Source organism: Xyrauchen texanus, chromosome 46 (assembly GCF_025860055.1).
Source record: "Xyrauchen texanus isolate HMW12.3.18 chromosome 46, RBS_HiC_50CHRs, whole genome shotgun sequence".
NCBI classification, from domain to species: domain Eukaryota; kingdom Metazoa; phylum Chordata; class Actinopteri; order Cypriniformes; family Catostomidae; genus Xyrauchen; species Xyrauchen texanus.
Window position 1 is genome coordinate 20,075,977 of NC_068321.1, and position 13,869 is coordinate 20,089,845.

At 38.4% G+C, this 13,869-nt stretch overlaps 1 protein-coding gene across 3 annotated transcripts in view; it reads right to left on the reverse strand.

Moving 5' to 3' along the window:
- Positions 1-13,869, reverse strand: part of LOC127638267 (cytosolic carboxypeptidase 4) — a 239,678-nt gene that overhangs the window by 103,509 nt on the left and 122,300 nt on the right. For all 3 annotated transcript variants that reach the window (XM_052119726.1, XM_052119723.1, XM_052119724.1), the window contains one exon: positions 4,760-4,940. In XM_052119726.1, coding sequence (XP_051975686.1) covers positions 4,760-4,940 — 181 coding nt within the window. The remainder of the gene's footprint in view (positions 1-4,759; positions 4,941-13,869) is intronic.

Sequence of the window (13,869 nt, forward strand, 5' to 3'; positions counted from 1 at the left end):
TCCCAGCATCGAGCGCTGCGAGAGAGAGAGACTTTTCCACAGCTGGATTTGTAATTCAAGAACGAAGAACGCAACGTAAACCTGGGACTGTGGACGATATCCTTTTCCTGCACAGTAACCTTAAGAGAAAGTAAATGCATAGGCATAGGCTATTGTTTGTGAGCGACAGGCTCAGGTAGGTTGTATTTTTTCTTGTTCTTTTTTTAAATTTTTTATTAATAGGTCTATTTGCGTTATCAGGTTCCATAGCCTATTTAGGTGCCGATGTAGGCTACTTGAATGGCGCAAAACAAAGCGCATTTTAGCCTGTTTCATTTGCCCATTCATGAGGCTATTGTGATGTTGAGAGAGGTGCGAGATAAAAAATAAATCACTTTAATTGGAATGATTTTAGTGTGTGTGAGTTATCGCGGGCACGGGTCAAATATTAACGGGTCTGGGCGGGTGCGGATTTAATTTTGATATTATCACGGGTGACGGGTCGGATCTGGTGCTGAACTTTGCGGGTACGGGCGGGGGCGGGTCTCCAAAAATGGACACGTGCAGGACTCTGCTGTGTATTGCACATAATTATTGCTCAATGGGGCAATTTAATTGTTCATTAGATGGATGGCCTGAGGGAAAAAACTGTTCCTGTGTCTGACGGTTCTGGTGTTCAGAGCTCTGAAGCGCCGGCCAGAAGGCAACAGTTCCAAAAGGTAGTGGGCTGGGTGAGTGGTGTCCAGAGTGATTTTACCAGCCTTTTCCTTCACTCTGGAAGTGTATAGTTCTTGAAGGGGGGGCAGGGGGCAACCAATAATCCTCTCAGCAGACGGAACTGTCCTTTGTAGTCTTCTGATATCTGATTTCGTAGCTGCACCAAACCAGACAGTTATTGAAGTGCAGAGGACAGACTCAATGACTGCTGAGTAGAACTGTTTCAGCATATGCCTTTTGCCTTTTGATCATAACCTTAACACAACATATTGGAGATTTTGGTCTTTCCCTATTCAAGTAGATAGTAGCTACTCTTGAAAGCCGATAGTATGTGTAGAAAAATAGCTGCCCGAGAGCGTCCCAAAGATGGCCGCCAGTGGACTGACTTGCTAGGAAACTTTTAGTGAAAGGGGATGAGGACTGTCAAGATCCAAAAATTACATTTCTAAAGTACTATAAAAGTAGTCCATAAGTCTTCTAAAGCTTTGTGGTTTAGGGTGAGAAAATCATGACATATTTATAAGTAATCACAAACATTAGCTGCATTGTCAAATTAATGCTTTTTGAAGTAATAAATAGGCATTATTTAACAACAACACCATGAAAATACTGTAAGTCTGTATTGTATAAAGAAAATCAGATTATTACCTAATTTGATGGTCAGTGAGCTGCAAATACGATTATTATATTATGATATAACTGCCCTGTAAAATGGAGTATGCTAATAAAGAGTGTTTCACAACAACCATAATGAATGCTACTTTCAGGTCTTTATAGACATTTTTTTTTACTGTGTAAGCAAGTCAAATTCAATACAGACAGAGGTATTCACAGAAAAAAAAGAAGAAGAAATCAGACACTTTGACCTACATTATAAACATTTCCCTTCAAACGTCTGTGATGATTTTGATGGAAGCAAATGTGACCTTTTTACACATTGTCATTTCAAAGGGCTTGCAAAACTGATGTATTTATAATGATGCAATACATTACCATATAAATGAATTTTACGAAAGTGTTCATATTTAGTAGAACTCGTCCAGTCTTAAAGGTGAGCTCTCCAAAGCTTTTAAAGAGTGAAATGGACATGTAAATTGCACTGTATTATTAATACTATCACTAGACTTTGCTGAACACACCAACAAACAAGTGAAGAAATATTCTTAATTTATTTATCTAAATACATAATGCATTCATATTGCTTTCTGACTGCAACTACAATGGTTCAATGTCAACAGACCTAGTGGCATGTTATTGAGGATATGAGATCACAGCTTAAAGGGAAAGTTCACCTAAAATAAAAAAAAATAAAAAATCTGTCATAATTTAATCAACCACATCTTTTTTTAAACCCATACGACTTTTGTTCTTTCATGAAACACCAAAAGAAAATGTTAGGCAGAATGTTAGGCTCAGTCACCATTCACTTCATTGCATCTTTTGATAACATCTCCTTTTTGTTCCACATAAGAAAGTAAGTCATACGGGTCTGAAACAACATAAAGGTGTGTAAATCCTCTAAAGTTTTGTGCCTTTAAAGGATTTTCCCATACATTACAGACCTGCCACCAAGAAACAGGTTGACCTAAACCGGTTACTTACACTGAAGGAGGGATCTTGGCTATATATATGAATTACAATAAGGGCTATGAATTTAACTTTTTATTAGGGCTGTCAATTGATGACAGGCACGAAACGGGCTGACTGGCCGCGATAAGCATAAATGAGCTGCCGCATTATGCAGAACGGACCACAAAACGACGCTGCGATATGCAGACAGCAGCCCCCCCAACAACTCTTGGCTCAACATTTGGGCCAGTTACTATGTAAAATCCCAGGCCAATTTCTCTTCCCAGTCCAGCCCTGCACAACACCCTAGCATTATGGTGGCAAGTTTTTTTTCACAAGCAAGCACCACTTCACAACATGTAAAAACAGGGTTATTGCAAGATTTGCAAAATTCAAAACATTGTGTCACTATGAGTGAATATCCTCAGTCTTATTTCTTCTTGAACCAAGTTTGAGTTCACTAGATGAAATGGAACAAGGGAGACTCCTGTAACTTTCCACCCCCAAAACTACATCTCCATTCTCTGAGCATATATTTTAATACAGTAAGCACGTCTGATCAATACTGTGCTGTACAGAAACTCCATATACACATGACTGGAGATAAGGGAGAGGCCACGCTACAGAGGAGACCCCGGTGTCTTGGCTCTCTCTGTGAGGAAATCAGGTCACCGACAGTTGTGAGGAAGCTGTGAGGAGAATCGATCACACCCTGACTGTGAATAGAGTGTTGATAAGCCTGGGAGAAGGCACATTAAATAGGGACAGCCACAGCACTGACCTCTGTGCTGGCTTTACACATGTAAATACAATCTCGCTCGGAACAGCGAGAAAGATATGGTGATATCTGGTAGAATAAAACACGCCGCCATTATTCTTTTTCATTTCGCTAATCAATTTCAAGGGCAAAAAGGTGACTGCCTTAATGTGTGCATCTCTGTTGGACAGAATGGTGACTGGGCTTTTAGGCAGAGAGAGAAAAACCCTGCTTACATATGCCCGGGGCAATCATGAATGTTCTAGTGTAGAACACAGGGAATTACGGCACTGATATTACGGTGAGCAGTCGCATATGGCCTGGAGGCTGTGTAGCAAATATTTATAGTTTAAAGCAACATGTGTTGACATCTAAGTGACCTTGTCAATGCGTCATGGGTGATAAGATTTTTTTTTTCTTGTTAATTAACTACAGCGTTTTTATTCGCCCGAGTATAACATATCAGATGTGTGATGGTTTTTCTTCTTGTTTGATAGAAAAAGGAAAATCACATTGAACGAAAAGGAAAGCTACAAAAATATGTGGCCATATGGGGCAGTTTGCATTGTAGGTGAGAATAATAATTCTGTTTTGTTTTTCTGTCCAAAGATCAGATGTACTTTTGTAGTGTGCATAATACTAGCCCAGTAAGTTTTATCGCTTACTAGCCTTTACCGAGTTTAACTTACTAAGTTATAGTCAATTTTACAACTTCGTTGCCATGACGATATAATGTCAACAAACTCTAAAACAACTGAAAAACGGTGATTTAAACAACTTTACAGCTCAAATAATACACATTTTTAACAGAAGAATTAATGTAAGTGCTTTTATAAAATTATAAGCTTTACATTATTCCCTGTAAACCCTCCAAAAATTGGCACCATTCACTTACATTATAAGTGCCTCATTGTAGTATTTTTTAAAAGGAAAGGAGGGATGGGGAGAAGAAATTATTTTTTGTGTCACAAATGCTGTCATTATGCCACAAATGCTGTTGATTGAGCTTAACTTATATTGAACCCGGAATATTCCTTTAAGGTCACGTCCACACTAATACGCATTAGTTTGAAAATGTGTTAATTTAGCTATGTTTGGGCCTCTTATCCACACTAGAACAGCATTTTCCGAAAACAGAGACTTTCAAAAACTCTCTCCGTAACCACATACTTTGGAAAACAATGACGTTAGGAAACTGAAAACGGAGGTTTCAAACTTTAACAAATTTGTATGGATGTGGCTTTACCACTAACCTGAAGCACCTCAGAATTCACCGGCAACATCGAGAGTACTTTTAGGTGTTTACGCTGTTACCAGATCATAATTCCTTTAATGAATCAGGTACTAAAACAACACAGACAGCACATGCAAATAGACAAAGCTCTCATTGGACACAATCTATTCTTATTAAATTCCCCTCAGAGTGTTCTGACACTATCTGAAACTATTCTAGATGCTCTATCATATACTTTATACAGCAGTCAACAAATAAAAAGCAATAATGCAATATGAGCCATCAGATCTGGAGTCAGAATCTGAATCAAAAATCTGCACTGAATCTGATTCTGAATGTGATTGTGAATCAGAATCCAAATGATTTTTGACTGGCCAGGTAAGATTGCTCTAAGAAGTGATGCTGACGAAGGACAGACATTATATAAGATAACGAGCAAACCTTGAAATAGAATTTGCATACTGCAATAAGGCATTTAACATACTGCATCTGTGTGTACGTACTTGCCATTAATGACGCCATCAGGGTTGAGCATTGGGATGATTTTGAAGATGTAGGCCTCTCTCAAGCTCTCTGCAACAGGATCACTGCTGCACAGGAACTCCAGTGTGCCCTTCATTACCCAGCTGGCATTGCTTTCTCCAGGATGTACCCTTGCTGTCAGTATGACATATGGCCGGTTACCTACAAGAAAAAGAAATGAAAAAAGAGAAAAGTAGGATTTAAATGTTGTAAGTGATTTCTAATAATGCCACATACATTTACAGAATTGTATAGAATCTTAGTATAGGGCGTTTTCACACCTGGCTTATTTAGAGCATCTCGGAACCTGGTACCTTTTCTCCCTTATTTTGGTTTGTTTAGGCATATATGAACATGGCAATCACACTCGGATCCACACCAAATAAATTGGTTCAACTCGGACCGATTACAAACGACCCTGGAACGGTTCACTTGTGGTGAGAATGCAATTCGACCCAATGGACCAATGAACCAAAGTCAGCACTTCACTTATTCATCATCAAAACACATATATAGCCTTTTGGTGACAATATTAGGTATACTGTAGTTGCATGTTTAAAATATTAGATGTTTTATAATTCCCAAGGTAATTTTAGTTCAATCGCTTCTCTTGGATACTGGCAGAACAGGTAGGATTTTTCTTTAATTTAAGAAAATAAATATATAAAAATTCTGTGGCTTCTCTCTGCTGTGTGTGTGTGTGTGTGTGTGTGTGTGTGTGTGTGTGTGTGTGTGTGTGTGTGTGTGTGTGTGTGTGTGTGTGTGTGAGCCAGCTCTGTGACTGTGAGAACAGGCACTTTTCAATGCAGAAACATTGCAAAAGCAATTAATGATGGATAAAAATAACCATGACACAAATTTTACACCGCATATCATTTGTGTTGGATAAAGTGTATTTGCCACGCATTCTCTGCCTGGAACGTCCATTCTGTACCATGTGGTGACGTTTTGCATAAGCGTGACATAAACAAATCTTGAAAATGTGTTACGGTTGACTAAATGTTTACAGGTTCTGTATATAATTTTAACCGGTATATCAATGGATGCTCTAAATCCTGGAACAGTGCACAAACATTGTGACCAATAAGGGATCAGTTTGCTTCCATAGTACTTTTATTGACAGAGTTTTGGTCCGTATTGAAATGTTGCCTTGTGAAAGTGAACCAAACCAAGAGGAAAATGCAACATTGTAAAAGTTTTAGCCAGTTTCTGAACAAAACAAATGCGCAACAGTTCTAAAAACACACTTAATTTAACAGCACATGATCAGGGTGGACAAAATAGTGACTAAAATTCTGTGGCTTTCACACAATGTCCCCATGTGGGGTTTGAACCTGCAACATGATTGTTGCCAGATAAGAGCATTCATCACAAGCTAACAAAACCTCTCTATAGGTACATCAAGTAGCCAGAGAAATACTTTTATCGTCATGACCTTCAAAAATACTATTCCAGATTAACTGTAATAGGTAATTCTGTGCTACTAGTGTCTCTAAACACAAGTGCAAAAATATTTCTTGTTTTCAAACAGGTCTCCCTAATACTCGCCGCATCTGATACTGGTTGCCAAAACAGGTATTCCGACCCCAAACTTGTCTTTGCACATTAAGATGGAAAAGAAACAAGTATTTTAACATAACAATAAAATACATCACCCTTAACCACAAAATGTGATTATTGTATAACTGATGTCTGTAACTATAACTAACAGCATAAATTGAGTAGCTATTCTACTGACTCTTATGGAATCCTTGTTTGTAATTATTATTATTATTATTATTTGAAATGGGAGAAAGTGTCCAAATCAATGTGACTCTGTGCTGTTACATTACACTGCAATTAAGGGGCATCAGATTTTCATTTGATGTCTCCCTCGACTTGTTTAATTTGAACTGGAAAATTACATCACCTTGCTGAGCAAGTTTACAAAGCCAAAAGAGATGGACAAAGCTTATCAAAAACACATTAACATTTAATTTAGCTTGACTATTATGGCTCTGGCTGCCACCCCACAAAAGACGGCATAAGGGACGACTAATTTGTGTGCTTCGGGTATTGATGATTCCCGTAATGAGTTTCTGCATGGTCCCTGTTTATGCGTTATTCTGTCGGCTCTTTTTTTATTTTCTGTACTTAATTGAATCTGAATACGTTCATGCAATTAGGATGAAGTGATGACTTTTTTCTTTAGCGTGACACAAAATGAGAATACCACTTTTTTTCCAAAATAATCAAAAGTATATATTTCTCATGAATAGCCCGTGGTATCACTGTCAGTGCTGGTGAAATGAATGTTGTATCCAGATCAGGGTCAATGACAAATCATAAAAAGAAAAAAAAAATGGAAGGTAACACTTTATTTTTATGGCCCATTTAGATATTTATCTGAATATAAGTGAATATTTAACTGACTAAGTGACTTATCAACTGGCTAGCTATAGCTAGTAAACAGTGTTTCAACAAACATTCAGTAGACTATCAATAGCCTGTATATCAATCTCTATTAATTACCTACTTACATTATTGTTGAGAACATCAGTTCAATAAAAGTTGATTAATAAAAATCTATATTCAGGCTACTGGAAGTTTACTGAATGTTTGTTGAAACACTGTTTACTAGCTATATAGTTGATAAGTCACTTATAGTCAGTTAAATATCTACTTGGGACCATCAAAATAAAGTGTTACCAAATGGAATCTCTGTATTCATACTGGTTTCATGTATCCTTGAAAGACATATATACCATGCTCACCAAAAATTTTGATTAATTTACAAAAAATCATGTAGTGGTATAAGCATCAAGTAAAAGGTACTAAAATATGTTCCTTATACCTAGATGTGTATATATTTTAATTTATATTAATAATATTCTCAAATGTTTTTCTAAAAGTTGAAAAGTATTTATACATATTGGTTTTAGTCATGTCATGGCTATGAAACATGATTTGATACTTGCTATAGCAAGGAAGTTGATATAAGGGGGAGGGGCTTTGTTCTAGAGAGCATCTTATTACACCAAAATTTGTAGTGCAAGATGAGTGATCAATATTTTTGGTTTGTTTGCCCAGAAGAAATAGACAGTATGGATGTCATAAAACTATCAATGCATTGATTGTTTATCGTCCCGAATGATTTTTGAGGCATCGCCATATTAACATCAGCCGACATTCAAATTAGAAGCCTAATTTAAGTGATTTCAATTCACTGCCAAATGCATTTCATTTTAATGTAGTCTGATGTAAAAGCTTTGGGAGACCACTGAGGGGGTGACATAACATTTACTGAAGCCGATCATGGCATGGACAAGGGGAAGATCACACACATACATTATGAGCTGACGGCAGTCCAAAGTTAGGATAGTTTTTGTACTTCTTCAAGAATTAAAAACATGACATTGATGAGTTTTCAGGTTAGTGTATGAAACTGCACAAACTGAACAATTACAAATGGCAACGTTTATTATGGAATTCCCCTGTATGTAGGATTGAACAGGTCTTTCATTCAAGCTGTCAAACTACAAAAATGCATAATTGTAACTGAAAATACATTGTTTAGGCTGAAAGATACTTACAATATACACAATATACCATCCAGTGATGGGTAGAGTAAATAATATAGTCCTTTGATAATAATTTGGGTTGAGTTAAATGGAAAACTATGCGAGTTGAGCTCTGTGGCATTGTAGAATCTTTAACAGCTTCCAGAGGCGGTGAGCCTTCATAAAAAAATAACCGTTTAAATTTTAGGACACGGCATGTTTTCTGCACAGACAGTGAAGTCCAGTGCACAACCCACTTTAATTTGCCCTGCCGCTCACACTTTACAAAAGTTGTGTTAAGAAATATGTTAGAAAAGACAAAGACTATAGTGCAATGAGTAGCCCTATCTGAAAAAAATCCCCATATATATCAATAATCATCTGGAAAATCTTCTGTGAAATCGTTTTAAATGTGTTTATCTACTTAAATTATTATTTTTTCATTTAGGAGTACGCTAGCATATAGATCGCCTCATAGCTCATAAACATTGATGAAATGTTACAATACTCAAATTCTCATTTCTTTTTTTTTTCTTCTTTCTTTAAACAAGAAGAAAACAATGTCAGTTGTGGAATATGACGTTTACATGCTGAATATACAGTGCTGAACCTATGCAGTAGAAAAAAAGCAGGTACCTCTCACAAAAGGGTCCTAAAGATAAAATGTGCTTGATAAATATCACATCAGCTCAGTGCATGGGGCTCAATTCCCCTCAAGAGCCGGCAGCTTCAGCTCTGAAAAAAAAAAGATAATTTAAATTCCAATTCAAGTCGGATTCAAGTCTTCAGGCCCTTAGCTTTCTGCTGATCCTGATGATGTCTTGCCGGCAAACCCTCTGTCCTCCCGACTTCAAATCTCCATCCCTCTGTCCTATATCTCATTTTTCATACTCTCACTCATGTTCATGCACATTCATTTGTCAATACTCTGAACAGGTTTTTGCAAAAACATTCTTTATTCAAGATACTGTGCATTTTGAGCTTAACACCATTACAGCAGATTGCATGCCATCTGTCTTGCCAATTAAATCGATTTTGTAAAGTAAATTTATCTGTCCACCAGTGGTTCTCAAACAAATTTTGCTTCATGACCCAGATTTTACATTGGAGACCGAATACAAAAATAGTTAATTGCAGTACAAACATAAACAAAAAGGTCATTAAAATCAAACATTACAGTGCCAGTCCCAGGATCTGTCTCACCTCCTTTTTGGTCTTAGGTCTCAGGAAGGCTGCAATCGATGTGGTCCTATCAATTTGGGGCCACACCTGCACATGTCCCAATTGAAAGCCCAGATACCATACTTCCACCAGCCCAATTGTGCACTTCTGTGGATTTGCTGTGAGTCCTGCAAGTCTCAACGACCTCAGGACAGCCCTCAGATGCCGCAGGTGCTTCTGCCAATCATTACTGAAAATGATGATGTCATCCAGATAGGCAGTGGCGTAAGACGCATGCAGTCTGAGGATTTTGCCCATAAGCTATTGAAATGTAGCCGGGGCCCTGAACAAGCCGAATGGAAGCATCACAAATTGGTGTAATCCGAATGGTGTAGAAAATGCCGTCTTTTCACTGGCCATGGGAGTTAAGGGTATCAATATCCCTTTGTCAAATCCAGTGTTGAATAAAAGAGAGGCATGCCTACAGATCGAGCAGTTCATCAATCCATGGCATCGGGTACACATTAAACTTAGACATTGCATTGATTTTTCTATAATACACACAAAACCGGACCAAGCCATCGCTCTTTGGAATCAGAACCACCGGACTGGCCCAGTCACTATGGGATTCTTCTCTTGGGGTTGTTTTGATATGGTGCTCTATGAGATTCATACGACTGGGAAGACGCGAGAACACATCTGAGAATAATCCTTTCAACCTGGCAACCTCTGTGACTTGGGATGGTGAGAGGTGGTCTCCACAAGTGACATCTCCGAGCTCCTCCCTCTCTGGAACTACCTTCGCCAAAGTTACAGGGACCTCCTATCTCCACAGTTTTATGAGGTTGTGGTGGTAAATGTGATGTGATCCACCTCTATCCATTCATTTCACCTCATAATTGATTTTCACAACTCGCTGTGTGACCTCAAAATTTAGCGCTCTATTTGGGGAGCAATACAAGGACTTTACATCCCAATGTAAAATCCCAAAGCTGAGTACACCTATTATAAAGCCGGCTTTGACATTCTTTAGCCTGGAGCATATTTTTCGGTGTTAATTGCCCCAGTGTGTGGAGTTTTGCTCTCAGGTCAAGAATGTATTGAATTTAGTTTTTGCTGTTTGAAGGTCCCTACTCCCAATTTTACCACAGGACATCGAGCATGCCGTGTCGTCAACGCCCGTACAATATTTCAAATGGGGAGAACCCCGTGGAGGCTTGCGGGACCTTTCGTACTGCAAATAATAGAGGCTCGTGCCGCGATTAAATCGTTCAACCAAGCTGTTTGTTTGAGGTTAGTAAATGCTGGTCCTATTTTATCAATTTAATTTCCAATAATTTCTACATTTCCTGTTTTGTACCTGACATAAACATAGTGCCCTGATCAGTGAGGATAACGTTTTGAATCCCCACTTGGGAGACATCTCTGAAGAGTGCCTCCGCAACACTTCATGCAGAAATGTTGTTCAGAGGTACTGCTTCTGGATATTGCTTTGCGTAGTCTACCAGAACCAACACAAAGTGATGCCCGATTGCCATCCATTCCCAGACGTCGCTCAGCCATGCCCACATCACCACAACTTTCATTTGCAATGCATAGTTTGGTTCATTGTTTTTGAGATGTTATGTCACACAAACCATCCATGTTGGCTTTTGGTTAATTTTGCTAACATCACCAAATGATGAATGAATTCGCGCAAAAATACTGAGGAGTTTGACTGGACTACAAATTTGAACAGCGAAATATATGGGAAGTGTTTGAGCTTCCCTTTTAAAAGTTAATAATCTACAGTATTTATTTTGAATCCTAATGATGCAAAATATGATGGTTAGTCGTTAGTCTCATAGTCCTGTCCGTGACTATTCGTGCAACCCATTTTTGTGTCACAATCTGCTATTTGAGAGCCACTTCTGTAAAATAGTATAGAATAGTAATCTGCTTCTTGCATTCTACGTCCAAAAACAACCTGCCCTACACAGCTAAGAACTCGATGAGCTATTTTCATCTGGCTATGAAAACAAACCCCCACATTTCTTGTCCATGTGTATTTTCGACTTGAACCCATTTACATGTTCACACCGCTAAATGCCCAATAAAATATATGTTTACGACACATGGGAGGTGAGTGTGCAAAGATGTGGGAGTGTTTAGTGTAGCTATGAGAGAATAAAGGCCTTCGACATATCTCTTCGCTGTTACACAAGTCAGCCTTCCCACGCTCCCTGTGGGATAAGCACAGCCCAATCCATTGAGCGCCCATCTTTCACTCACTGTGTATGGAGGAGTCTTTGGCACACAGTCGACATCAAAGCAAATGGTAAAAAAAAAGAAAGAGCTAAAGAAAGTGCAAACAGAGAATAAAAAGAAAAAAGACGATAGGGCAAAAAAACTCCCCTTTATGTGTCTTTGTCTCTCCCGCTGCTTTGTGGCCAAGCAAACTTACCTCCCACTGACATCGCCTAAAAACATCCTGGTTTATCTCCTTCCTATTTTTATGTGTGGTCTCTGTGTGTGTGTGTGTGTGTGTGTGTGTGTGTGTGTGTGTGTGTGTGTGTGTGTGTCTCTGGGCTTAATAGTCATGTTTTTATGCCTGTGTTGATCAGATCTTAAGACATTCTAAGGAAGGCTTCTAAAAAGTATGAATTATAATACTGCATATTATGTTGAGAAAAAACTTCAGGTTTCATGGGTACTTTGAGTGTAGTCAATTTCCATTAAGATCCACTAGAGCAGTGGTTCCCAGCCCTGTTCCTGGAGGCCCCCCAACACTGCACTTTTTGGATATCTCCCTAATCATACACACCTGATTCAACTCATCAGCTTGTTAGTGGAGACTCCAAGTCTGAAATGTGCAGTGTTGGGGGGGCCTCCAGGAACAGGATTGGGAACCACTGCACTAGAGTATGAAATGTTTCACAGTGCTTACATTTAAAAGAAGACGTTGAAAGTGGCATTGGCATTCAGACTTTAAATTTAACCTAGATGAAATTTACACCTAAACTTAGACCCTGGCACTGTCTGGAAACATTCTCGAGTATCAAGATGGGGTCAAATTAAGCTGCATGCATTGCAGTCTTTAAAATGTAAATGTATTACACTCTTTAATATTGTCCAGACATGTAGACTTAGACAAATTTAGTTGCTAGTACTACACTCTATAAAATGTCCATAGACCAAGACTTAGACCCAGACACAGCTACATGTAGTATTAAACTCTTTAAAATGTCCACAGACATAAACTTAGACCTAGACTAATACTTAAACCCCGGCACTGGCCAGAGACCTTTCCTGAGGATCAACATAAGAGTTAAAATTACATTTCAAATATTATACAAACCCATACATGTAGGCTTAGACCAAGACTTAGTCTCTGACCCCAGCACTGACTGGAGAATTTGTATTAGTATCTATATAGGGTAAAAAAAAATGGCTAGTACTACACTTTTTAAAATGTCCATAGATGTAGACTTAGACCTAGAGTTAGGCCAAGACATAGACGTGAACACTAGCTGGAGGCTTTTCAAGAGAATCAAAAGTGTGAAAATGAAGGTGCTATTACTACTCTCCTTAACAATTCTATAAAAGGAGATTAAATCGAGACCTACGGTAGATTGAAACTCAGCCCGAGATTTAGACCACATTTGGACCAAGTTACTGGCCGGAGACTTTTCCTGAGTGTATACAAACCAGTACAAATTAAGTTTCTACTATTAATCTCTTTAAAATGTCCATATATTTAGACTTCTAATTAAACCTAGATGAGATTTAGACCAAGTGATGTAAGTATCACAATGGATGCAGCGCTAGACTTATGAAATCTAGTAGGCACTGGTAGGAGACTTTTCCAGAGTATTAACATGGAGTAAAAAAATATTGTGTTAAAGTCCATAGTTACATGCAAGTTGTATTTCAAAAACATATGATTTGTTCCACTGTGTGATACATCTCACTCACACACTCACACTCACACACACACACACACACACACACACACACACACACACACACACACACACACACACACACACACACACACAGAGAGAGAAAGTCTCTGCCTCTTGTTCATGAAGTACAAAGCCAGCCTTAAGATATCAAAAGCAATCTCTGTAATCCTTTACTGTATATGCAAATCAGGTCTAATTGGAACCTATCAGACTTGTCCATTTGTAATCATGAGATGAATTTGCACTGCAAAGCTTATGAAAACGCAGCTTTTAATTTAGCCTTTTAGTAATTAAAAGTGTTTCATAGGAATCTCACTTGAGCTCATTTCTTGGGTTGTTAATTATCAAACGTAATCCTGTTTAGCGTGACAGTTTCGCCAAAAGCGATCTGTGGAAAGACACTTCCTGCGCCGAGAATTCACTGTCTCAGCCATCCGTATTTGTTTG